This window comes from Cottoperca gobio, chromosome 4, assembly GCF_900634415.1.
Source record: "Cottoperca gobio chromosome 4, fCotGob3.1, whole genome shotgun sequence".
Classification (NCBI taxonomy): domain Eukaryota; kingdom Metazoa; phylum Chordata; class Actinopteri; order Perciformes; family Bovichtidae; genus Cottoperca; species Cottoperca gobio.
This window is the reverse complement of record NC_041358.1, coordinates 4,523,310-4,548,720: the sequence shown is the minus strand read 5'-3', so window position 1 is coordinate 4,548,720 and position 25,411 is coordinate 4,523,310. Positions and strand designations below refer to the sequence as shown.

At 39.1% G+C, this 25,411-nt stretch overlaps 2 protein-coding genes across 4 annotated transcripts in view; one reads left to right on the top strand and one right to left on the bottom strand.

The window, feature by feature from the left end:
• LOC115006759 (kynurenine--oxoglutarate transaminase 3-like) overlaps window positions 1-8,771 on the bottom strand; it is a 15,615-nt gene extending 6,844 nt beyond the window's left edge. Inside the window, exons 1-2 of one of the 3 annotated variants that reach the window (XM_029429225.1) lie at window positions 8,750-8,771; window positions 91-181 (exon numbers count right to left, since the gene is read on the bottom strand). In XM_029429225.1, coding sequence (XP_029285085.1) covers window positions 91-180 — 90 coding nt within the window. In that variant the 5' untranslated portion in view covers window position 181; window positions 8,750-8,771. Of the gene's footprint in view, window positions 1-90; window positions 182-4,248; window positions 4,412-8,749 lie in introns of those variants that run through there. The other 2 variants (XM_029429223.1, XM_029429224.1) reach the window with 2 other exon arrangements.
• On the top strand, window positions 8,594-25,411 carry LOC115006925 (uncharacterized). The gene is given in 6 exon segments (XM_029429553.1): window positions 8,594-8,736; window positions 13,105-13,247; window positions 15,071-17,331; window positions 19,148-19,264; window positions 19,493-19,602; window positions 21,362-25,411. Coding segments are annotated over 5 exon segments (5,184 nt in total). The 5' UTR covers window positions 8,594-8,736; window positions 13,105-13,109; the 3' UTR covers window positions 23,920-25,411.

The following is a 25,411-nucleotide window of genomic DNA, read 5'->3' as shown; positions in this document are numbered from 1 at the left end:
CGTTTTAACACTTTATAATTTATGTTAAATCCTACCAATTAGTTTATCACCAACCACAACTAAATACAAAGAGTTTTAATGTGGACTTACCTGTGAAGTACAAAACCGTCTCCTGCAGTTTATGTTCGCTGAATGAGCTGCAAACTTGGAGAAATTCAGGACTTGTCGTGCTATGCTCATGCTGCACAAAAGAGATAAAGAATACAATGCAAATTACTTTTCCTCCTCTTGCTCTCCTGTAACGTGTCTCCATCTGTCCTTACATTAGTTTCCTGTCAGCAGCTGTATCGATTGTATAAATGGGAATTTCATATTTTAACTTCATGGTCTTGCATGCTTAGTGTATGAACCGGTACGGCGCCTCATGTCTTCTGGCACGAGTCTGTTAGTTGGATGGTTTATAGATATTATTTACATTATTTTATTCATTTACTTTATTGTATTCAAGTTGTCGATTTTGATTCTATTTTATTGTTACTATATTAAATCACTAACTTTATTGTATTTAAGTTTTTTAATATTGTTCTAATTTATTGTTATTTTATTTATTGCTTACTTTATTGTATTTATGTTGTTAAATTGTATTCTATTGTATTGATCAGACCTGGGCATTGTACGGCCCGCGGGCCACATCCGGCCCTGTCCGGCCCGCGTGAGGACAATCATAAATTATAACATATATGAAAAAGTATATATATATTTTTAAACAGCACCCTTTTCGAAATAAAAGCAACACCATTGTATTGCGTGCATGGTGTAAATAACTTTCTAACTGTGTTGCTATTATTTTGAAAAGGGTGCTGTTTTTCTGTATTTACAGCTACAAGTGATGCTGGCCGGCTAGCCCTCAAAATGTCCGCTCACGCCAATATAAGAAAGATTGATACAGAATGCCGCATTTTCAAGAAGACATGGACTGCTAAGTATTTATTTACAGAAGTCAGAGGTAAAGCCGTGTGCTTAGTTTGTGGTGCGCAGGTCGCTGTGTTCAAGGATTACAATTTGAGTTGCCGTTCAAGAACTTGTCTGATGAAGAGCGGGAAAAGGAGTCGGGTGCTTTGCTAGCTAAACTGCAAAACCAACAAGGACTTTTTACAAAACATTGCACATCCAGAGATGCAGCTGTCAAGACAACTTATGTCTTATCCCACAAAATCGCTAGAAAAAGTTTATCAAGGAGTGTTTGGTGGATTCTGCAGAACTCATATGCCCGGAGAAAAAGGAGGCATTTGAGAATGTGCCCCTGATGCACAGTAACGAGGAGGATTGAGAAATCTGGAGCTTCAGCTGCAGAACAGAGCGGTCAACTTTTTCCCCCTTGGTTTTGGATGAGAGCTGCGATGTACGTGAGTGACACTGCCCAGCTACTCATCTTCCTATGTGGGATAACTAAGGACTTCAAAATGACGGAGGAGCTGGCAGCCATGCAGCCAATGAAAGGGACAACAACAGGGAGTGATTTGTTCACGGAGGTAAATGCATGTGTGTACGAGTTGGGACTGAAATGGGACGAGCTGGCAGGCGTGACAACGGATGGTTGTCCAAATCTGACGGGGAACAAAGTTGGACTTTTGTAGAGAATGCAGGATAAAGTGACAGAAATGAACCCTGAACAGAAATGGGTATTTTTGCATTGTATTATACATCAGGAAGTGTTGTGTAAGTCAGTTCTAAACATTAACCATGTTGTTGATGTAACTAAAATAGTTAACTTCATCAGGGCAAGAGTATTACAATCACAGACAGTTTGTTGCACTTTTGGAGGAAAATGAGACTGAATATCGTGACGTAGGCTACCACGCCGCCGTCAGGTGGCTCAGTGTGGGACCTGAGAGAAGAGAGTCAAGACTTCTGTGTGAAGAAAGGAAAAGACGTCCCACAGCTTTCAGATGCAGACTGGACTTTGGTTTTGCTGTAGATGTAAGATTCTGGTCCTCTTTGGATCTACCTAAATATGTGAACAGACATTCTCTGTGATGAAGATCAACAAATCCAGATACAGATCCTCTATCACTGATGATCACCTGTCAGCTGTCCTGCACATATCCACCTCAGACATTCAACCAGATTTCAGTGCACTTGTTCAAGCCCAAGACAGACTGGATGTTTCTCACTGAACAAGTAAAGTGAACTGAAAAACATCAAAAGCACTTATTGCTTTTTGTATAAAGTTGATTACTTGCTTATCTTTACATACTGTAAAACACCTTTTCAGTATTGGTTTGTGAAGAATACTGATGTAATGATTGTTTGTACTGTTTATTACTTCTCTAGGAGTATTTTCCTATTTCCTATTTATTGGAAGAGAATATCTTTATTATTTTGATTACCAGTCGCAGCTAATCAAAATATATAATGTATTGCTTTTTACAATGGGAGAAAAATTAATATTGAGCAGAATTAAGTTCAGTGTATTGTTGATTCGGCCCTCCACCCCTGGTATTGATGTTATTAATTGCTTACTTTATTGTATTGAAGTTGTATGATTTTATTGTTTTATTATTTTGTTGATCACTTACTTTGTTGTATTCAAGTTATTAATCTAGTTTTTTATTTCATGCTGTTTTACTACTATTAACTGTTATTAGCTGTTATAGCGTTTGAATCTATTTTATTACTTGTTCATCATTTTTTTTGTCTCACTTGCATCTGTCTCAAATTGTTTTTGTATTTTCTGTTTTTCAGCTCGTCAGTCATCTGTGAAGCACTTTGAACTGCACAAAACTGTATGAAAGGTGCTACACAAATAAAGTTTGATATTGATTTAGGAGTTATGCTCAAAATCAGGGATCAAAAAGAGATCACTTTTAGTACAAATAACCAATGGCTTTTTCCCACTATTTCAATTGTATTAATCCTGCAAAACTAACACAGCAGATGGCGCCAGTGTGCTTTACATAATGTCAGCAGTGTCGTGACACTTCAGCCAGATATTAGGGAGCCCTTGGCAACTACACATGCACACAAAGAGATGGATATTTCAATTTAATATTCTGGAGCTGAACTAAATCACAACAAAACAAAAGGAGTTTGGATCTAAAAGGAAGACAGACAATATTAACAATAATACATTTAAATACTATGAAAACTAAGATAATAATTACTAATCAAGTGTAAATATGGTCAAATGTTTTATCCTGTCCAAGACTCTTTTTATTGCACATATCTTTCATCCACCCAACAAAATAATAATCCAACTAAAGGAACGGTGTGTCAATTTAATCTGGTGAACAACCAGGGAAGTCACTAAAAGGGAATTAATGATCAAAAGTAAAGAATATGGTGGTTTTAGCAATATAGATCATAGCAGATAATAAAGTGGAATCACCAGAAATGCTCTCTGGGTTACTTTCAATGTGGCCATATATTAAGTCATTTTATAAAGATGTTATTACACAACACAAATATTTAAAAATAGACTAGGGTCAAAATTACAAATAATACAATGAAATATTAATTATAAAAAACAACAATGTCCAATGCCTTTTTGTAATAACGATGAGACACAGCACACCTTCTAAAGGACACAGCTCAGGAAGTCAGGGAGACATAGAAAGGGCTCAGTGTACATGTTGACCTATGTTGTTAATCTGTCATGTATTGTATTATGGTAGATAATCTGCCATCTAAACATAAAGAACTGATACACATAAATATAGGTGCTGCTTGTTTGGAAATGACGTAAACAAGATGTGCTGTGATACAGCAGACTGTAATCGACACATTAATCAAACCAGTACTTACTGACCTCTGGAGAAGAGGTCTGCACAAGTCTCAGTTCCTTGCATAGAGCATACTGGATTTATGAACTGACTGCACTTTAAACAAGATCATTAAACAAGATCATCGCTTTGGCACTGGTTGCACTTTAAGTGATCCAGTCATTGTATTGTTTTTGTTGTGAAATTCAATACAGATCTTTTAACACGCAACTATTGCCTACTGACAGATTGACACTTTCAGGGAAGGTTTTCACCCCGTTATTTACCCTCAGCATGTGTTCGTTCCTCCCGTGAACCACAGGAAACATACATGTCGTTAGTAAACCAGGTGCTCTCGTTACCTACAGCCGAATAACTGTACACACCGCCTGTCAGATTGACTTTAGCTAAGGATAGCATTTACTAGCTAGCTTTAGCTAACAGTGGTTACATTGCAAAACTAGCGGAATGTTGTGTTAGCTTTCTCTTGCAAAGATTCACGGTTATGACCGCAACTGCCTTTAGTCCTTAGTTAAGAAACACGTACCATGTAACGTTACGGATAGATGTTAAGGCACCACCAGATCAGCAACCACAACTTACTTGTCGTTGCACGTTTCTGCCCAAACAAACAGCTCCAGTGAAGCAGCAGTGAGGAGGAGAAAGTGGTGCTGCCTTTACACCTACGAACATTGGCAATGTAGCAGGTAACATGTCAGCCACGGACAATGGACATGAACTGACAACTCAAATGTGGCTTCAAATTTGTTTTAATAGAGCGGGGTTGCAATAGGTGCTTCTTAGATTATTTCCTGGTATTTTTGTGTGAATATGCTCTCCAATATTTGTTTAACATTTAATTTTAATAATCCAGGCCTATCTGACATAAATTGTATGCTGTCACTGCATTAGAATATGCGTCATTTTCTGACAAATTCAACAAGGACCAATTAAATAAAAAAATCATTCTAGAAATGAGAACATGTTTCCTCTCATTGCGTAACCAAAGCTCGGCCACATAACGGGTCTTTGTCATGGACTTTCTACGTGGGGACCGTGAAGGCAGCATTATCCCGAGCTAAATGGACGATGTACCATGTGATGTATTCTGTGAAGTGTTGTACACTCCTTCGAGAAAGCTCTGGTTTTACAAATCATGAATTAGATAAGTATTTTTTGATTAAAAATGTAGCTTCGTTGTTGTTTTTGTTGATATATTTATCGAGCCATTTTCCCGTCATATTCTGGTAATTACTATAGTTCCACTGCTCCAGTTTTAAATTCAAGCCCAGCCAAACACTGCCACCCCCTGCCCATCTAACGAATCAGACATACGTGCATTGTTTTTAGTTATGATAATGTACAAACAATCAGTCATATCATTTCAATAATAAAGAAAGTAAACAATAGCAAAAAATAATACAAAAGAATGCATTGTTGACATGACTGTTCCAAGGCAGACCATGATGAAGTAAGTGTGCAGAGTTTCTTTTTTATTCTGCTATCAAGATATGTTCTGCAACTAAAATGACAGCATGTTAAACAGAATTGTAACTCAATTCTTGATTTGTTTAAAATGGTTTGGGTCTGTATGCCACCTGGCCTCAGCCTGCAGTATTTCTGGTGAAAGTTTCTAGATTTCTCTGGGAATCCATTCCCCAGTATATAAACCTAAGGTCACTAATAACATCCTAATGCGTATGTTGCAACTGCCACTTTTACACAAGTAAGCATGTTACTAAAACAGTAGTATACAATTTCCTGCAACTTGGGAACGATGTAAAAATTTGACACAGACAATAGAAGTGGGTTTTTTTTCATTCAAGACATGTTTAATCATAGTGTTACTTTACTTTTCAATGCTGTTGTCATGATGGCAAACCTTTTGATTATGGTTTGAGTATATATGCACTTGTTTTTTGTTTTTTTCAGAGAATGGGGATATAGGCTGAGTATATAGACTATTTCATAAGGTTTAGAATGATAAAACCTTTTTATGGATCACCCAATTTAATGCACGAGTCATGAGTGTGTTATCTTTCATTGAAGTATTCTGCTACCACATGTCATTTAAGAGCCCCTATCCTGCCTAGAGCAAACATTAGGGACTGTATGAAAATGATTAGGGAGGGAGAGTGGGTCAGAAAAGAGCCAGGGTAGTCATTTATTTTTTGGCTGAAAGTAAGGTACACTTATAAGTAAAGTTTGATATTGACTTAGGAATTATGCTAACGAATGTTGGTTGATGCATTAGGTACATTTCAACAAATAAACATGATATTAATTCTTAGTTAGTGAAACTGGCAATGTAATACTGACTGCAAAAAAAGTAGAGGGAATAGGTGAATCTATGAAGGAAATTGATCAAACGCAAAAACATAAACATAAAATAATTAATTATTTCAACTATTTGCCTTTTTTTTTTTGAAGACCTCCATAGACCTGCATTGTTTCCCCCTTTAATTGTGGGATTTCTTTTAGGAAGTTTTTTCTTGTGCGGTGTGAGGTTCTCAGGACAGAGGGCGTCGTATGCTATACAGTCTGTAAAGCACACTGAGACAAATGTGTAATTTATGATATTGGGCTATACAAATACAGTTGATTTGATTTGAATGACCTATGAGAAAATGACCCTGCTTCTCACTTGATTAATTACTTTAGTAAACATTTTCCTAATGAGTTAATGGTCTCAATTGCTAGTTTTAAGTCTTCTGCAAAACAGCATGATATCCATTTTGTAAAATACGGTCCCATTTAAAGTAAAATAGACGATAAAGCAGGGTATGCTTTAGGGCATGGCTACCTTGTGATTGACTAGTTGCTACCATGGCCTACAGTCTTGTCCAAATATGGTCACTTGTGGCTCCAAACACCAAGATGGCAACGGTAGTCCATAGTCCAGTGGTGACATCATAGTGACCACGTCAACTTCTTATATACAGCCGATGCTCCGTATTAGGGTTTTAAATGTTATTATTTATGATATTAAGATGTTAAGATGACGATTAAACAGGTTGTACCAGTTTAACACAGTTATATTATTATGGATGTGTTGTGGGGAAGGTTTTACAGCTTTTTCTATGTCCAGAGGAGGGATTAAAGAAAACATAACTAAATAACCATGGGGAGGTGAAACAATGAGGTTCAGTTACCCTCACCATTCAATAATTTTGTATAGCTCCATACATATATAATAGGTTATTAATTTGCTATCTTCTGAGTTTAAAAAGGATGCCAGACCTCATCGTACTTGACAGTAACCTGCAATCAATAGAGGCATTTCAAAAAATGTTTTCCTAGTGTCCATGTTTTTTCAGTGTTGAAAGGGACAACATTATGTCAGTGCAAAAACAAAGGTTACTAATTTCAAGTATAAAAAATGTCCCAAAAAAAAGAAGCTCATTGATAAATAAGTGCTAGACAAACAATTCTATTCTACAGAACCACAAACAACATCCTCCAAACTGATCATAAAGTTGAATCAACACCTCTATGAAACAATTTATTTAGGTAGGATTATTGCAGGACTGTTGTATTAAACTGCATTAGTTTTAGCCTGCTGAATATATCTTTCCAGCGTCCGCCATCCAAGTTCTACTAGTTACAAGAGATCCTGTGATGGAATTGGAGGATGGTGATGGCTTGGTGGTACGGCTTCCAAACAGAACACCAGATGATTGTGAGTTCAATACCAGTCACCATTGTACTCCTGAGCAAGGCACTTAACCTAGGGAGACTGTCCCTGTAGTTAGTTCACTGTAAGTCACTCTGGATAAGAGCTTCTGCTAAATGACCTGGAATGGAAATGAATGGAGTTGTGGAGATGGAAAGTAAAAGATAATTACCCTATGATGGCAATCAGTCATTTCACATTATTAATATGATACATTGGACCTGCACTACCCTTCTGTGTAGCAGCAGCAAAAGGGAATCTTCAAATAGGTCATTATAGTCTAATAGTGCCAAACAGTACAAACAGTAAAAGCAAAGTGCTCAAAACAGCCTCAGCACTGGTGCAGAGGGGACAACAGGGCAAAGTAGAGCGTGAAGAAGACAGTCATTCTCTTACACAATTATTTAGAGATGAAACAGCCTTATATACAGTACAATATGGCGTCATTGGGGGAAGAACTAATAGTATTTACTTAAGTGCTGTACTTAAGTACCATTGATGTATATGTACTACATGCACTTTACTTGAGTCGTTCCATTTTTAGCTATGCTTACTGTATTTTATTTTATTATATTTTACTCTTCTACGTTTTTTTTCACAACTATATTGTAGTTACTTCCCAGATTTAGATTTGTCATTAAAAGACCATATGATAATTTCATACAAGACAATACATTGCTAAAGGTTAAACTCTGTGTGTGTGTGTGTGTGTGTGTGTGTGTGTGTGTGTGTGTGTGTGTGTGTGTGTGTGTGTGTGTGTGGTAATGTAATATCATTGTTTGAAAGAGTTCGTATGAACACTTATATGCATTTCATATATGAAAAGCTTTTTTTAGATACTTTAATTAGGCTACATTTCGCTGACTTCTGTACTGTTACATAGGTAGGATTTGTAGGACTTTTACTTACTTGTACATTGTTGTTTTGGTAGGCTACTTTTAGTTAAATACAGGATGTTAGTAGGTAGCACTGTATGGCATAAATACACTTTTATCAACTTGAACTAAAAGGTACTTTCATTCACCAGGTTGAAAATATATTTAGAAGGCATAAAGGATAATGGTATTGTTGTTGTTGTTTCTGTGGGTATTATTAGCAGAGAATTGCTCCAGTTTTGGCCTCCCCCCCATCAGCACAGCTGTCTCATAAACAACATTCATCACAAACAGTAAAGTGTGTGCTTGGGCTTCTTCAGAAGTGCACGCCCCTGTGGCTGACAGTACATGCCTGCATGGTCTGGCCGAGGATCCAGGAAGGTCGGCGGAAAGAAAAGAAGGGAGACCGCGTACATCATGATCCGAAACCTCAACGCATGAAAGCCGATCCTTCACATCCTCAACTCCAGCTCTCATCTAAAGGAAGGTAAATCACTTACACTATTGCGATGTAGCCATAATAGAGAGCATATTGGTCCGATGTATAGATAATCTGCGGTCGCGGAGCGCCTCATCAATTAGTTTACACTGCGATCAGCCTACCGTTAGTTTACCTGGTAGCCTGTACACAAACAGACATTGTGACAACGCATTAGTTTGCGACCACGAGCCTTAAAGCCGCGTTCAAAGCGTTCGACTCTCTCCCCTGAATTTATCCTCAACATTGTAACGGAGAAGATTCTAACCGGATGATTCATTGATGGTTTGTGCTGCTGATCTCAGGATGAATCACCACTCTTCTGACTGTATTTGCACTTTTTCAGTAGCTTCCGTTTCATGATTAAAGTCTAACTTATAAAAGTATGCCTCATTATTAACACCCAAGATATTTTTTTCTGCAATGCGGCTAGTTTTCCCCCCCATATCCTTAACGAGACAGGACTTTTTGTAAGCCTGGGGCTGGGTGTGTTCCAAACATGTCTGTTTTTGGATATCTGGGATTCAGACAAATTTCCTGTCAGGAAGGGACAAGGATATGGCCTGGTCAGCTCAACTCAATGGCTGACTCATCCAGTGGAAAGACAGCATTTCTCCTGAGTACCTAATGTAAAATACAGGCAGATTCACATACTGACCCAAAAGCATATTTCTTTTATTTTATTTTCCATGAATCCACCCTGTTATTAACTCATTTAAAGGACCATAAAGTCAACTTTTCCTCCAACCTCCCACTCTTAGCCATTTAAATAGATTTGATTGTATTAGCCAAGGTTTTAAGAACTCAGACTTTGGAATGTTTACCTTAACCTTAAAGGGGCATTCCACCAATTTGACATATGTGGTTCAGTTTACTTGTCACAAGCAGCACTGTGGTTTATGTTCCCAGGGCTATATCTTTCTGGGTTTGACACTTTTTAAGAGAAAGCCTGGATTACAAACTGGAGATTTGGGGAGGCATAGAGAATCTGATGACAGACGCTATAGAGTTGCATTATCGGAGATGTAGTGTTTTTGCAGTGTTACTACAAGTCAGAATATCTTTACCTCTGCTGCTTCAATTTTGACCCTTCTTTTGATAATCGGTGTCTTGTGAGTTTCCGTCTGTATGGAGTTGCAATGTTAAATGGCTGGAGTACTCCTTTAAATACAATGAAGGAATTTGTTTGTGGAGCTCACAACATTAAACAACTATTAGTATCACTTCCCCGCATCTCTGGATAATGGTGAAAAAAGTGGTAGGAGGAGTATTCAGACCCTTTACATAAACATAAATTGGATACAAGTAACATTCCTGCTCTGAATTCCTGAATTCTGCATCAAAATGTACTTAAAGTATCAAAAGTAAAACTATGAATATATGCTGAAAAGCTCGGTTCAGAGTGCTAGAATACAGTATATTATATTGCCGGAAGCTTTGACACATAAACCAGAGGCTTCCAATCCCTAGGCTGCAGACTGGTACTGAGCCTCAGAACATTTGGTGAAAAGCCGTTAGGAAATCTAAGGTTCTGCAAAAAAAGCTGAATCATATTATTATAACTTTGTAGACTATTGTAGGCTATTTTCTGCAGTAATTACCTCTCAGTCTGTGCTGTAATTTACCCTTATCACTTCGTCACTCCCCTAAAACATATACTTTTTTTTAAAAACAAAAGTAGGTCATCAGATAATCAGTCTACCACCACCTTTCAACATCCAGCAGAGGTTGAGAAATTGTCAATAGAAAAACAGTCCACAGTTCAACAAAGGTTGTTATTATTATTATTATTATTATTATTATTATTATTATTATTATTATTATTATTATTATTATTAGTGTCAAAGCTTAATCTTCAAAGGAATGTGTAACTATAGTTGTCTAATACATTTAATGCATTCAAAAGCCCAACTGTACAATGTTGTGGAGCATGAAGCTCATACAAAATAGAAATACTTAATTAAAGTTCAAGTTCCTCAAAAGTGTACTTGAGTACAGTACTGTACTTGACAATGTAGTTGGCTACTTCCTGTCACTGTAGAACACACCGTCTAGGGACTAAAAGTAGTTCCAATGACAACTGTTCACAGCCAGGTCTGTGTATTATCCAGAGTAACTAGATCATTGTTTCTGGATGCAGATGTTACTGTTGGATATTTTAAATTGAATAAACATTTTTCAATGCTCGAAAAACAAAATTCCATTGAGATGGATATCTCAAACCTTGGCACATCAGCACGGCTACATACATCTAGAGCTGAGTGAGAACAATGGTTCTTGTAATTTGGCTGAACTGAGTCTTAAAGTCAACCATCAGTAGACAGTTTAGTATTAACAACATCCTCTCAATGGCTACTCTCCATCCTTCCTGTTGTCATGACACTGAGATGGAAAAATCAATAAATTATTTTGTGTGAAAAACTTAATTGAAGTATCAAATGTATAATCTCTCTAAAAGCCCCAAGGCGTATAGCAACCTATTCAATGTTACCTTACAGCTAAATTATAAATAATGAACTAAAGTTTGAGGGTATTCAGCTTTTGACAGCACCTGTCTCTTTAGCACCATGAAGCTACAAATAATAAAACACTATACATTATGGTCTGGCTGCTCGTAGCTTATTCATTATACCTTCTTACACTTAGACACATACGGGACACGCTTGTATTTGGATGGTATTTCTTGTGGCGCTCATTAAAAAACTATTTTTATAATCGGTATCACTACACCTGCCCATTGTGATAGAATCATGCTAAATATAATTCAAACTGAGATATTTTACTACTCAAATCACCAGTGCTTATACTTAATTTTCATCGACAGAGCCTTTTTCAAGTTTGAATGAAACTGCAGCCAATCTACTGCCAGACACATATTGGGAAATGGACACTTGCAGCTGTAGTAAGCACTTTACAGAAGGTGACCACAGTGTGCCCATGAAGCCGCATCAGGGATACACCACTCTTTTACATGATGCATCTGTTAACAAAGACAGGTTCTTAATAGTCTTTAAAAAGATTAATAGCTTGAAGACCATGCTGTGTGTAAAGGGCTGAGATCTGGTGTAAATTTGATCAAATTTTGGCATTGTGGTAATTTAAGAAACCTGTTGGCCTCTATGACGTAAAACTCCAAACACAAACTATACAAAATTAGTCATTTATTTAGTCTTCTGTGGGCACTGACTTTTAAATAATTACAATTGTAAAGTGCATTTGTATAATGTTGGAGCACCACTAGAGTTGGACTCTTCAGTTTAACTAAACATTGTGTAGTGACTAGTCTCTATTATCCACTGAGCCAAAAAGGACAAGGTGTGACACTTCAAGGCTTGTAGCAGCTCTGGGAAAGAGGGACTATCTGTTTTTCAGGCGCGGTTAAACAAAACTCTGTCTATAGCTACGCTAGCTGCTAATGAGGCTCGAAAAATTCTCAAGTATGTTTACCATGTTCTCCTTATTATTTAAGCATGTTCTCATGCTAACATTAGCTAATTATCACTAAACACAAAGTACAGCTGAGGCTGATGGGAATATCATTAGTTTTGGTATATGGTCATCTTTCGTCATAACAATTGCTAGGTAAATAGCCTACTAGAAATACAGCATTCACATTACAAAGTTATCTACCAGAAATGGATGCAGCTCCTTGCTGGGTGACATTGTGTTGCAGCAAAAGTTCAGGGCCCCTTGCTAAGCCACCTGGGCTACGGACCGGCTCCGTTCAAATGAATGAAAGGGTTGTATTTCAGGCAGGGCTTCTGTCGGTCTCTGTGACATCACCCATAGGTTTCTGAAGAGCCATTGTGAAGCTCAATCGGGGTTGCTTCGGCAGTTGACATCTTGGCAGTGCGGACTCTGCCTAACTCCTGGCTAATCCAAAATCCAAAAATGGGGATTGTCGGTGGAAATTAGATATATTAAAATTCACCTCCTGTACAGTTGTCATGAATAGGGAATTAGCTATAGAGACCCCAATGCTTTTTGTACCAGGCAGTAAACATGTTTAGAATCGAAGTTTGCCGCTTGGCTTAGGAGTCAACATGCTGCTCTGTGAGGCGCAGCTGTAGTTTGAGCTGAATGCTAATAGCATGCTAACATGCTAAGAAGGTGTAAACAGCTCTGGCTGATTGGAATTTATCTGGGCATAAACCAAAGTGGAAAAATTGAGGATTCAACAAAGTCATTACAATTTATCTTGAGGGGGACATGAATGATGGCTAAACATTTATACTTTGTGAATTGTTATAAACCGGAATATCCTTTATACTGTGAATTAAATATGGTCATTGTTTCACCTGTCTATGCCCAAACGATTTTTCCAATTGTATGAAAATGAAAGTCATATGGGATAATGTTCCACTCTTTTGTTAACAGGCATCATGATTCCTGTGATGGAATTCCGACAGTTCTCTGAACAGCAGCCAGCATTCAGGGTCCTGAAGCCATGGTGGGATGTGTTCACAGACTACCTGTCGGTAGTAATGCTCATGATTGGTGTGTTTGGATGCACTCTTCAGGTCAGTAACAATGGCTCAACATGATGTCTCTACCTTCATGTGTTGCGTAAGGTTTTGTAATGGCTCGTGCAGCTTGTGCTTACACTTTTCAACTGTAACCATCGCTATGAAAGTGAGGGATAAATGTAGCTAATGTAACATGATTTTAAGCGGCAACATGTTTATGAGATAAAAGGAGTTGTCCTACTATTTCTTCAATACATCAGAAGTTATTTTATTTACTTATAGGCTCTATGATAGACCATTACTGCTCTGCCTCTTGCATTGGCACCAGCTCAAAAGCACTAATTCCCTGCTTTTACAACCTGGCCTGTGTGCAGCAAAGGAAGCATTCAGCTCAACAGGAGTTTACCAGTGGAAACATTTACCCACCCAGCCCCTTTTAGTAAACATAAGATTCCAAAAATCTTGTGGCCTGGCGCTTAACTGCTCTCTCTGGGTGTAATAGGACTGTTTGTTTGGCTCCTGCAATACTTTATAGAGTAAATCCTGGAAATTATACCAAAATATTTTTAGAAAAACTGTTTATAGGATATTTATCAGAGTAGGAGCAGCTATTGTTTCCCACACTCGCTATAACAGTGTTTGGACATGATCTAATAGTTAGTCAATTGAGTAGATAATTATTTATGTAGCCAAGTTTACTTTACAAGTCAGAACTTTATCAACATGCCATTTTGTGTAATTACTTCATTGCCTCACACACTATTCCCTGCATTCAGAGTGAGAGGGAGAAAAACAGAAAGAGACAGAGTTTGTAAAATTCTGCAGATCAGCTCTTCAGAGACCCCAGCAGACCTGACTTTGCATTTCAGTCTGTGATGTGCTGCAGCACAGCTGCATTGCCCTTACCAAAGTAATAATGTGCTTTTGTATTCACTCTTCACAAATGTAGTTTGTTTGCATTGACATAGTTTTAGATCATCTGACACAATAAAGTGCTGAGTTTAGTATCAGTGCCCTAAATGTCTCCCCTTAAGCCCTTCCACCATTGAATTAAAGTGCCCGTTTCCTGTTATTACATAGCAAAGTGAAGCAGCTGTTTTTCATTATTTACAGTAAACACTAAAGGCAGTTGTTGCCATGACTGATGCCATCTTTTGGCAAATATTTAGTATGTCAGAACACTGTTTATCTGCACCTGGTTACTGTAAATCCTTGTATACATGCAACAAGGTTGTGTTACTTAATTTACCATTAACACAGTTACAGAGCCATTCGTTGGAAAGAGTCGGTGCATTATTGCAACATGTGTGATGTAATCGAGAAAGAGGTGCTAGGGACCGACTTCCGGGAACAACAATGTAAACAAACATTAGCGGCTTGTATGATGCTGGTAGTCTTGTGTTCGGAAAAGCCGATCATAAGCTCTAAACTCTTCTGTTTCACAGTTCCACTTGCAGCACCAACAAAATCTTTATCTTTCCCAACAATTGTCTTTCGCTTCGCCACGTTTACAGTTAAAGATTGCTATTGGTAAAACTCACGGCATGAGGGAACACGTCGTGGAAGGCAAAAACAAATCAAACATGCTACTCTTTCTGTCAGGATGTCATGAGGCGTCCTGCACACGGCGTTGGTTGTCATCTACTATGACACACTACACGGGACAAAGCAATCAATTGGCGCTGCCTGGAGCCTGTTATTGTTCCCGATCCGAGGGCTATAGTCGGGCTGATATTATGTATTCTGAACCAGGCATAAGCCGGCCTTCAGTTCGCCCTGCAATTAAAATATGGAAGGGGCTGGGTTGGCGTGGGCATTGGTCAGATGATGTCCTTTAAGGTTGTCTAATCTTTTTTTTTTCCTACATTTTGTTTTAGGTAATGCAAGATAAAATCATATGCCTTCCTCAGAGAGTACCGCGGACTTCGGAGAACACAAGTGAAGTGGAAGTGAAGTCACTGTTACACCTGCAATCCAATATTTCAGCCGTACCAAGAGAAATGACAGGCCTGAAAACCGATCTGGATCTTCAACAGTACAGTTTTATCAATCAGATGTGTTACGAGAAGGCTCTGCATTGGTACGCCAAGTACTTTCCTTATTTGGTTCTTATACACACCCTCATTTTCATGGTGTGTAGCAACTTCTGGTTCAAATTCCCCGGCTCGAGCTCTAAGATAGAGCATTTTATCTCCATGCTTGGCAAGTGCTTTGACTCTCCCTGGACCACACGAGCTTTGTCAGAGGTGTCCGGAGAAAATACGGAAGAAAAGGACCATAAAAAGAGCGCAACTTCTAGGTCCAACATTGCCGTGTCTCCTGGAGAAGGAAGTTTGGAGAAGACACAGTCCCTCCGGTCGATCCCAGAAAAGTTTGTAGTTGACAAGCCATCAGCAAGTGCTCTTGATAAAAAAGAGGGTGAACAAGCTAAAGCACTTTTTGAAAAGGTGAAGAAGTTCCGTTTGCACGTTGAGGAAGGAGACATCCTTTATCTTATGTACGTTCGGCAGACAGTGTTCAAGGTGTTCAAATTCCTCCTGATCATTGCCTATAATAGTTCTCTAGTGAATAAAGTGCGGAATAGTGTGCGTTGTGAAGTTGAGATCCAGGACATGACAGGCTACAACGACTTTGAATGTAATCACACAATGGCTCATCTGTTTTCTAAGCTTTCTTACTGTTACCTGTGTTTAGTGGCTGTCTATGGATTAACAAGCCTATACACCTCTTACTGGCTGTTTTACCGCTCACTGAAAGAATACTCCTTTGAGTATGTGCGACAGGAAACAGGCATCAATGACATCCCAGACGTCAAGAACGACTTTGCTTTCATGCTACACATGATTGATCAATATGACCCACTGTATTCTAAAAGATTTGCAGTTTTTCTATCCGAGGTCAGTGAGAACAAACTTAAACAGCTCAACCTCAACCATGAGTGGACCACAGAGAAATTGCGACAGAAACTGCAGACTAACGGCAACAACAGACTGGAACTTCAGCTGTTCATGCTCCCGGGGTTACCTGACACTGTCTTTGAGTTGACAGAGCTGCAGTCACTCAAGCTAGAGATCATCAACAATGTCACCATCCTTGCCTCAATCGCTCAGCTGGAAGACCTTCAGGAGCTGTCTCTTTACCAATGCTCTTTAAAGTTGCACACAGCAGCTACCTCCTTCCTCAAAGAGAACCTGAAAGTGCTCCGTGTGAAATTTGATGATAACAGAGAACTTCCAAACTGGATGTATGGCCTGCGCAACTTAGAGGAGCTCTATCTCACAGGATCTCTAAGTCCTGATGCATCCAAAAACATAGTGCTTGAGTCACTGCGGGACATGAAGTGTTTGAAAACTCTCTCCCTTAAAAGTAATTTGACCAAGATACCCCAGTCTATAGTGGATGTTTCCAGCCATCTGCTGCGGCTATACTTTCACAATGATGGCACTAAGTTAGTAATGCTCAACAACCTGAAAAAGATGACCAACCTGATCGAGCTGGAGCTAGTGCGTTGTGATCTGGAACGCATCCCGCATGCAATCTTCAGCCTAACGAATCTGCAAGAGCTTGACCTGAAAGAGAATAACCTTCGATCAATAGAGGAGATAATCAGCTTCCAACATCTTCGAAAACTCACTTCCCTCAAACTTTGGTACAATGGTATCATGTATATCCCAGAGCATATCAAAAAGCTTGGCAGTCTAGAGCGCCTTTACTTCAGCCACAACAAGATCGAGGTATTGCCTTCGCACCTGTTCTTGTGCAACAAGCTGCGCTACCTGGACCTGTCCAACAATGACATCCGATTCATCCCTCCAGAAATTGGAGTCCTTCAGAGTCTACAGTATTTCTCTGTCACCTGTAACAAAATCGAAAGTCTTCCAGATGAGATCTTCTTTTGCAAAAAGCTCAAAACACTAAAGCTTGGGAAAAACTCACTGTCCACACTCTCGCCAAAAGTTTCCTACCTAGCTCTACTGACATATTTGGACCTCAAATACAACCACTTTGAGATTCTGCCACAGGAGCTTGGTTGCTGTCATGCTTTGAAGCGCAGTGGCCTTATAGTGGAAGAGACACTGTTTGAAACTCTGCCTTCTGATGTCAGGGACCAAATGAAGGCTGAGTGAGATGCCTTATAGTAGCCACAGTGCCTGCTGTTTGTTCTGTCTACCAAATCAGAGCATTTGTTTTGTATGAACTCATTACCATACTCAAGTATTACACTACTGTTAAGAAAGTTATTTTTCCAGTTTCCTTGACAGACGGACAAAGTGCTTATTCATATTGTCACACAGAGTGTGGCTGCAACATGGTTTGCTTGATCTATTGTTATTCACTTTTGACATATTATCCAGCCACAAATCCTTCTTAAAGGAATAGTTCATGCTAAGAGTCAGATGAGAAGATTGACATCAATCTCACGTTTGCCACTATCTTAGCACTGCCTGGCTCTGTCCAAACTTGAAAAATGACACCTACCAGCACTGCTGAAGCTAACTAATTAACATGGTATAGCTATTTGTACAAAAACCTTAATGTAAAAATAGCAAGTTGTGATTTTCTGGGAAGCTACATGCTGGACTATTTTTGGACTGGTGCAATTCTTGGAGTCTCTTGATTAGTGAGCTAAAGAGGTGCTGATAGGCAGATTTGTCATTCATTGGACAGAACCATGCTAGCTACTTCACCCTGCTTCCAGTCTGTATGCTAAGCTAACTGTCTCCTGGCATACAGACACAAGTGATATGGATCCTCTCATCTAATTCTTGGTAAGAAAGCGAATAAGCCTTTTTCCCAAACTATTTTTAATGCACATTTCCTGTCAGTGCTACATGAAATAATTTAATTCCTGAATGTAAATCTAAACTGAAGACCTCACCTAAATTAGGGTAGTAGCCTTATGTATGCTGTATTGTATGTTTTATGTTGCCTTTATAAAGTATTTTATATTCCTCAAGAGACTATTAGTTCACATGGACCGCAGCAGAGAAAATGCAAAAAACAAAGGATATATCTTATATAAGTACATATAATACCTTGGCTAAACAATTATGTATCATAAAAAGATGGCAATTTTAAGTGCATTAAACTTAAAGGAATTTGTCATACCAGTGTTTTTCTTTGGCTCTTGAAATGTGCACAGGAAGTATGCAGCATTTTACAAAAATGTATTTTCATAAACAGTATTTTTATGTTGTTGACCAATAAAAATTGATTTATTTGTAAATGTCATTTCCTAGGTTGGAATTTGTTAGTCTTAAAAGAACAAAAATCCACAATTTTTTTTAAGGGATGTTGACTAACATTACCAGTTAGTTAATCACATGAGTGATGCAGTATGGTGAAAGCAAAGTGCCGAATTCACTAACATTTGAAAGAAAAAATAACAAATCTATAATGTTACATATTTGAGAGGGGTCACTTTCAAAAGTGCAATAGAAATTATGCTAACTACAGCATTTAGGAACATACTGTATGTTAATATACAAATATTAACTGAATTTACAAGGGAAGTTGTGTTATGTTAAATGTATTATAGTTTACAAGGGCTAGGCACATCGGTCAATACTACTGTAAATGTAACAGTTAGCCAAATGCCTAATTTTCAACTGCTGTCCCTTAGAATGGAATGTAGGCCCTCATTATGTGTACAGGTACCAAGAACAGAAAAAAGCCAGTTGTATGCATCTATGACTATATAAAGTGACAACGCTATTGGGGAAAACAGCAGAAACACTTAATTGGGTCATATACCATTGAGACATTGTACAAAGACGAATGAGACTCACATAAAATCCTCCTAAATATAGCCTAAAATCAAAAAATATATAACAAATATGGATGCATTTATTTTAGTAAAAATCGTCATGTTTGTTTTTCTTTAAATAAAAAAAACAGCTGTGATGTAACTGAAATTACACCCTTTGCACTTTTACGACGGTCCCTAACTTCAGTGGGTCATCTCTTCTCCTACTGTCAATCCGTGCTAGGGTTACTGAACGCGATATGCTGTACACCATATTATCTTCTGATATGAACAACAACTACACCAGCGCAACATCAGAAGAGATGTATCCTGCACATTACAACAGCACTGTTGACAATTGATGGCCACACTGAAACGTATTGAGGAGAAACCTCGGCGAGCGTGTGAATAACATCAAGCCGGGTACACTTCCAGCAGTGCTGCCGTGCCGGCTGTGTCGCCAGTCAGAGGCAGAGAGAGGACCCGACCATCTGAAGCCGAGTGGGGGTAGTCGGCTAAGCTGCTTACAGCCCGGCAATCAGGCCCACGGTTGAACTGATGCGAAGAATGGACGGCCTCATCATCGCAGCGAAACATGGCATATAAACAGAGGCGTCGTTCGGTACTGCTGCCATCGAAATAACTGCACCAGACCTCCTGAAGGTTCGTATCTCTGTGTTTGAGTGCTGGTCCTAATTTCGGTTATTCAAGGTCTTTAATGTAATCGCTATGCTACTCTGTTTCGATAGTGTTGGCAGGGTTGGCTCGTAAAATGAACCAGCAGGGAGTTTAGTGCGCTATTGTGATATGAACGCGTCGTGATTTTCTCTAACGGAGCCCAGATAGCAGTGCTGCGTTTAAAGGCTTCACGGACATCCACCTCTCGGTTTGTTACCATGGAAGCGTCTCGCTGCTGTAGCCGGTCTCAGCCTGCTCGACAGCCTCGTTGAAAATAGTGACCTTCATGTTTTCAACACACAATATAATTTAGTGGTGGCACGGATATTATTTTGTATTCTTTAATGCATTTTTTACTAACCTAAACGGAAAACACTATCCAGTATGTACAGTCAACATATCAAGGTTCATATAGCCAGTATGATGAATCATGTAGCCTATGTGTGGTGTTGCACATGGCATGCACTGTCTCTACAGACCATGTGTGTGGTGTGCCCCAGTTCAAGGGCAGTGTCCTCGCTAATCAATCCATAACAATCTGACAAGGCTGTTCTCTCTGAGCCTCTTCTAAATGTGGCCTTGCCTAAAATTGGAGGACACAACCAGTCCTCAGCGAAACATGAGTCTATGAGTGTTCACTGTCCAAAACATCTACTGAGCACTAGTCACATTGTCAACTAGTAAAGCCGGGGGAAACCATTTCTAGCAGGTGTGATAAGTAACCAGAAATATAGAAACAATGCAATAAATGGAATAGAGTAAAATCTTACCAAAAATGTAGAAAATAAATATTAGAAACACATTAGAGTTTGAAGTGATCCACAACCAAGGTACAATCATCAACTTCAAAAATCATCAGCACTTCAAACATGTGATTGTCTCAAAAGGCAAGAATTACTTACAAGACTGTTGTATTGTATCGTATTGTATTTTAGGGCCGTGTGTATTTCTCTTTCTGGTTCATTTTTCCTGGTCACTCAGTGCATTTCACATTAACAGGATCAATAAGCAAGCTATGTAAACAGGATTATGACCAGACATAAACTAAATATATATTTTACAAATAAATAAAAGTGAAACTCTGTAAACTCAAGTGTTGTGGAATTTTCTGGTGGTAAACATATAATTTTAGGACTGCCACAACAGTTTTACCCTCTGTGAGGGCAGCAGTGCCTGTACAACTTCATCATTAATAAGCTCGGGTAAAAGCTTTGTCCTGCAATAACACATGAATTTATGTTCTGCAAAAATAACTTTTACACCCTGCTGGTCACAGCTAAAAAACTTTAGTTGAAAACAGTATTGCTAAGATAAAGCGAGCATACTTAGCGAGCATTAGCTTGAATCAGAGGATGAATTATGCATACATTTGGAAATTCAATCTTACTCAAAAAGAATTTTTTACTGCAGAAAGGCAGCCTACAGCTTTGTGTAAAAGCAATGTGGCATCAACATACACAAACCTTCTTTTCCGGGGTCCATTATACACACTAGGGAAGGATTATGAGGAAAGAAGTCAATGCAATAAGTGAAATTACAAAAAAACAATTGCAAAAAAACTACTGGGATAACACTTTATTTGAAAAGGGACAAAGTACATTATTCAACATTCAAACAAATGTAATAGTACCCGAGTGAGCCTAAGGGCTAGTTTTATCCTAGAATATTAAGCATAATACAATACTGTATACTTTTTGTAATGAGAGAAATCAAGCATGATGTTAATTCCTATTCTCTGTAGCAGGAATGTTCACCCTCACAGAAGTAGCCTCCCTGAATGACATCCAGCCAACGTACCGGATACTGAAACCATGGTGGGATGTCTTCATGGATTATCTTGGTATCGTCATGTTGATGTTGGCCATATTTTCTGGAACGATGCAGTTGACAAAGGACCAAGTCGTTTGTCTTCCCATTCTGGAACAAACTCCAGAGGGATCTGGGGGCTTCATAGAACCCCAACCACCAGAGATAGCTGATAGTTTATGGAACAAAGAAAGCGCCATTGGAGAGCAAGCCGCTCCGTTAATGGCTAAAAGGCCTCCTGATAGCATCGCCCCTACAGTTCCCTTCCCACAGTCTGGTACATTTGGACAGCCTCAGCCTACAGGTGTCAGGACCAAGCTGGATTTTCAGCAGTATGTTTTCGTCAATCAGATGTGCTACCATGTTGCCCTTCCTTGGTATTCCAAATATTTCCCATACCTCGCTCTAATCCACACTATTGTATTAATGGTCAGTAGCAATTTCTGGTTCAAGTACCCAAAGACAAGTTCCAAAATAGAACATTTTGTTTCCATACTGGGAAAGTGTTTCGAATCGCCCTGGACTACCAAAGCACTGTCCGAGACTGCCTGCGAGGACTCGGAGGAGAACAAGCAGAGACTGGCCGGTGCCTCCTCCCTCCTGAAGCATCTGTCCACAAGCAGCGAGGAGGGCAGTCCAAACCAGTCCGCCCCAATGCTGACCAAATCTGGGGTCACGTTTTCTGCTGAAAAGCTTGTAAGTGAAGTTCCCGCCATGACCATACTGGACAAGAAGGATGGCGAGCAAGCTAAAGCCCTGTTCGAAAAGGTCAGGAAATTCCGTGCCCACGTGGAAGACAGTGACTTGATCTACAGGCTGTATGCCATTCAGACAGTCATCAAAACAATCAAGTTCATTTTGATCCTGTGCTACACGATGACTTTTGTTGCTTCTATAGATTTTGACCATGTGTGTGAGCCTGAAATAAAGCATTTGACAGGATACACAAAGTTCCATTGTACACACAACATGGCGTTCATGTTAAAGAAACTCCTTGTTAGTTATATTGCTCTCATATGCGCTTATGGCATAATCTGTTTATACACACTGTTCTGGCTTTTCCGACGACCACTGAAGGAGTATTCTTTTGAAAAAGTCAGAGAAGAGAGCAGCTTCAGTGACATTCCAGATGTTAAGAATGACTTTGCGTTCCTCCTCCACATGGTCGATCAGTACGACCAGCTGTATTCTAAGCGTTTTGGTGTTTTTCTCTCTGAGGTGAGTGAGAACAAACTTCGGGAGATCAGCCTGAACCACGAGTGGACCTTTGAGAAGTTGCGGCAGCATGTGACACGCAATCCTCAAGAAAAGTTGGAACTCCATCTGTTTATGCTCTCCGGAGTGCCAGATGCTGCGTTTGATCTCACCGATTTGGAAATCCTTAAACTGGAATTAATCCCAGAGGCAAAGATAACAGCTAAGATCTCACAAATGATAAACCTCCAGGAACTGCACTTCTATCACTGTCCTGCCAAAGTTGAACAGACTGCATTCACTTTCCTTCGTGATCACCTCCGGTGCCTTCATGTCAAATTCACAGATGTCGCTGAGATCCCTAGTTGGGTATATTTGTTGAAAAGTTTAAGGGAACTGTACTTGGTTGGTAACCTGAACTCTGAAAACAACAAAATGATCGGACTCGAGTCTCTGCGAGACCTCAGGCACTTAAAGATTCTACATCTCAAAAGCAACCTCACAAAGATCCCGACAAACATAACGGATCTGTCTCCGCATCTGATCAAGTTGGTCGTTCACAATGACGGTACAAAGCTCTTAGTTCTCAATAGTTTAAAGAAAATGATGAATCTCGCCGAACTGGAGCTTCTTAACTGTGAGCTGGAGCGAATACCCCACGCTATTTTCAGTTTGAACAACCTTCAGGAACTGGATCTAAAATCCAACAACATTCGTACCATCGAGGAGATCATCAGCTTTCAGCACCTCAAGAGACTGACGTGCCTCAAACTTTGGCACAATAAGATCATCACCATTCCGTTGTCAATTAGCCATGTCAAAAACCTTGAGTCCCTCTATCTCTCACACAACAAGCTCGAGGCTCTACCCTCATCCTTATTCACCCTTCTCAAGTTGAGGTACCTCGATGTTAGCCACAACTCTATAGTGGTGATACCGCCGGAGGTTGGCTTTCTGCAGAACCTCCAACATTTTGCGATTACTGGCAACAAAGTTGAGGTGGTTCCCAAGCAACTGTTCAAGTGCAACAAACTGAGGACCTTGTGTCTCGGCCACAACTGCATCTCCTCCATTCCAGAGAAAATATGCCAACTCTCTCAGCTGACACACCTGGAACTGAAGGGGAACTGTCTGGATCGTCTCCCAGCTCAGCTCGGTCAGTGCGGCCTCCTGCGCAGAAGCTGCCTGATTGTGGAGGATCATCTCTTTGACTTGCTCCCCATGGAGGTCAAAGAGAGCATCAATCAGGAATCTACTGTTTCTTTTCCAAATGGCTGCAAGTGTCTAAGTGATGGACGGTAGTCACACCCCATGTGGTAGTAAATGTCTGGCATTTTATCGTAGGTGTATCAAGGTCATTTTTAAAATCCTGCCTTTAGAAACAGTAGTTCAGGTTTTGGTACGCTTCATGATGTTTTAGCAACTTTTAAAAGGAACATACCACAGCACATACAAGGTCGGTACCACTGTAGACATTTTAGATGAACTCTAGAAATGATCATGGCTTGTGTGGCGTCTATATACCTTTTAATTTTCTTTCAGTTAATGTAAATGCATCGTAGCAGATAAAACACTCACACTTTTACCTTTTTGTATGCAAAAATATCTAAAGTAGATATATGGAAATGTGTATGATTTAAAATAATCCCCCTTTTTATTTTATTATCCTCATATTACCAAGATACACTTGACTGACCTCATCTTGAAAGGGAAGTTCACTCAAAATACAAAAAGAAAATCTCACTTACCTGTTATCAGGTAGTTTTGAAATTTCTGCTTCCACTCAAATAAAATGGATGCAAACAGAATAGAATAGAATTTGGTCCATGGTGCTCAAACAATAAAATGTTATGTTTGAAAAGACAGCAATATTTCTTTCCAGTAATCGTGTCTCCATTACCCTGGGTAAGACCGTACAGTGTTTATTACAGCTACATTTGATCAAAGACATAATCTTTGTGAAACCTGTTTACAGCAAGTGTCTGGGACTTTGTTTCTGGAAGTAGGTGTTGCTGTTGAAAGCTGTAAGCAGCTAATTCCATTCCCCTCACATGTGTTGGGATGGAGGCAGAAATCTCAGGTATTGATATTTTGAAACTTGAACAAATAAAACCAAAACTATCTGGATTGCCGGATGATACTAATTGAGAAAATAGGTTTTTATGTTATTTGATAAAAAAAACATCAACTCAAGGTCCAAGTGCCAGCATACATGTGAAATGACCACTGAGCAAACTCCCTCTGCTCCAGTAGAAGATATTTATTGGACCTTGAGTTAAGATTATTACTGATGATGATACTGCTACTACTGCTTCCAAGGTGGTCAGACTCCTTTACTCCACCACTACAGTGTGGACCACAGTGACATGTGCTGCACAGCAAATTGAAGAACTGTGTAGGTATAACCTAGTATTCCTATGAAGCCTATGCATTCAATTTGAATATACTTGTAATATATTTTTATGTTACACACCAAAATGATGACGGTTGTCATCTGGGAAATGTTTTGAATCATGCTTTTATTTTTGATACATTTTATTTTCTTCCTCCAAAGGGATAGGCAGTAGATTGTTTCCTTTCTTGTGTACAGCCAAGCCACAATAATGTTTGTCAATAGTTATACTTTTGCTCACATGTTTGAATACTTTTCATTCTTGTAAACAGTGTATTTATCATGCATTTTGTGAGATCTTTGTATGTATTTATTATGTCATTTTCTTTTATCTGTTTTTCTCTCTGCACAGCACTTTGCGAACCTGGTTTTTAAATGTGCTACATGAATAAAATAATGAAT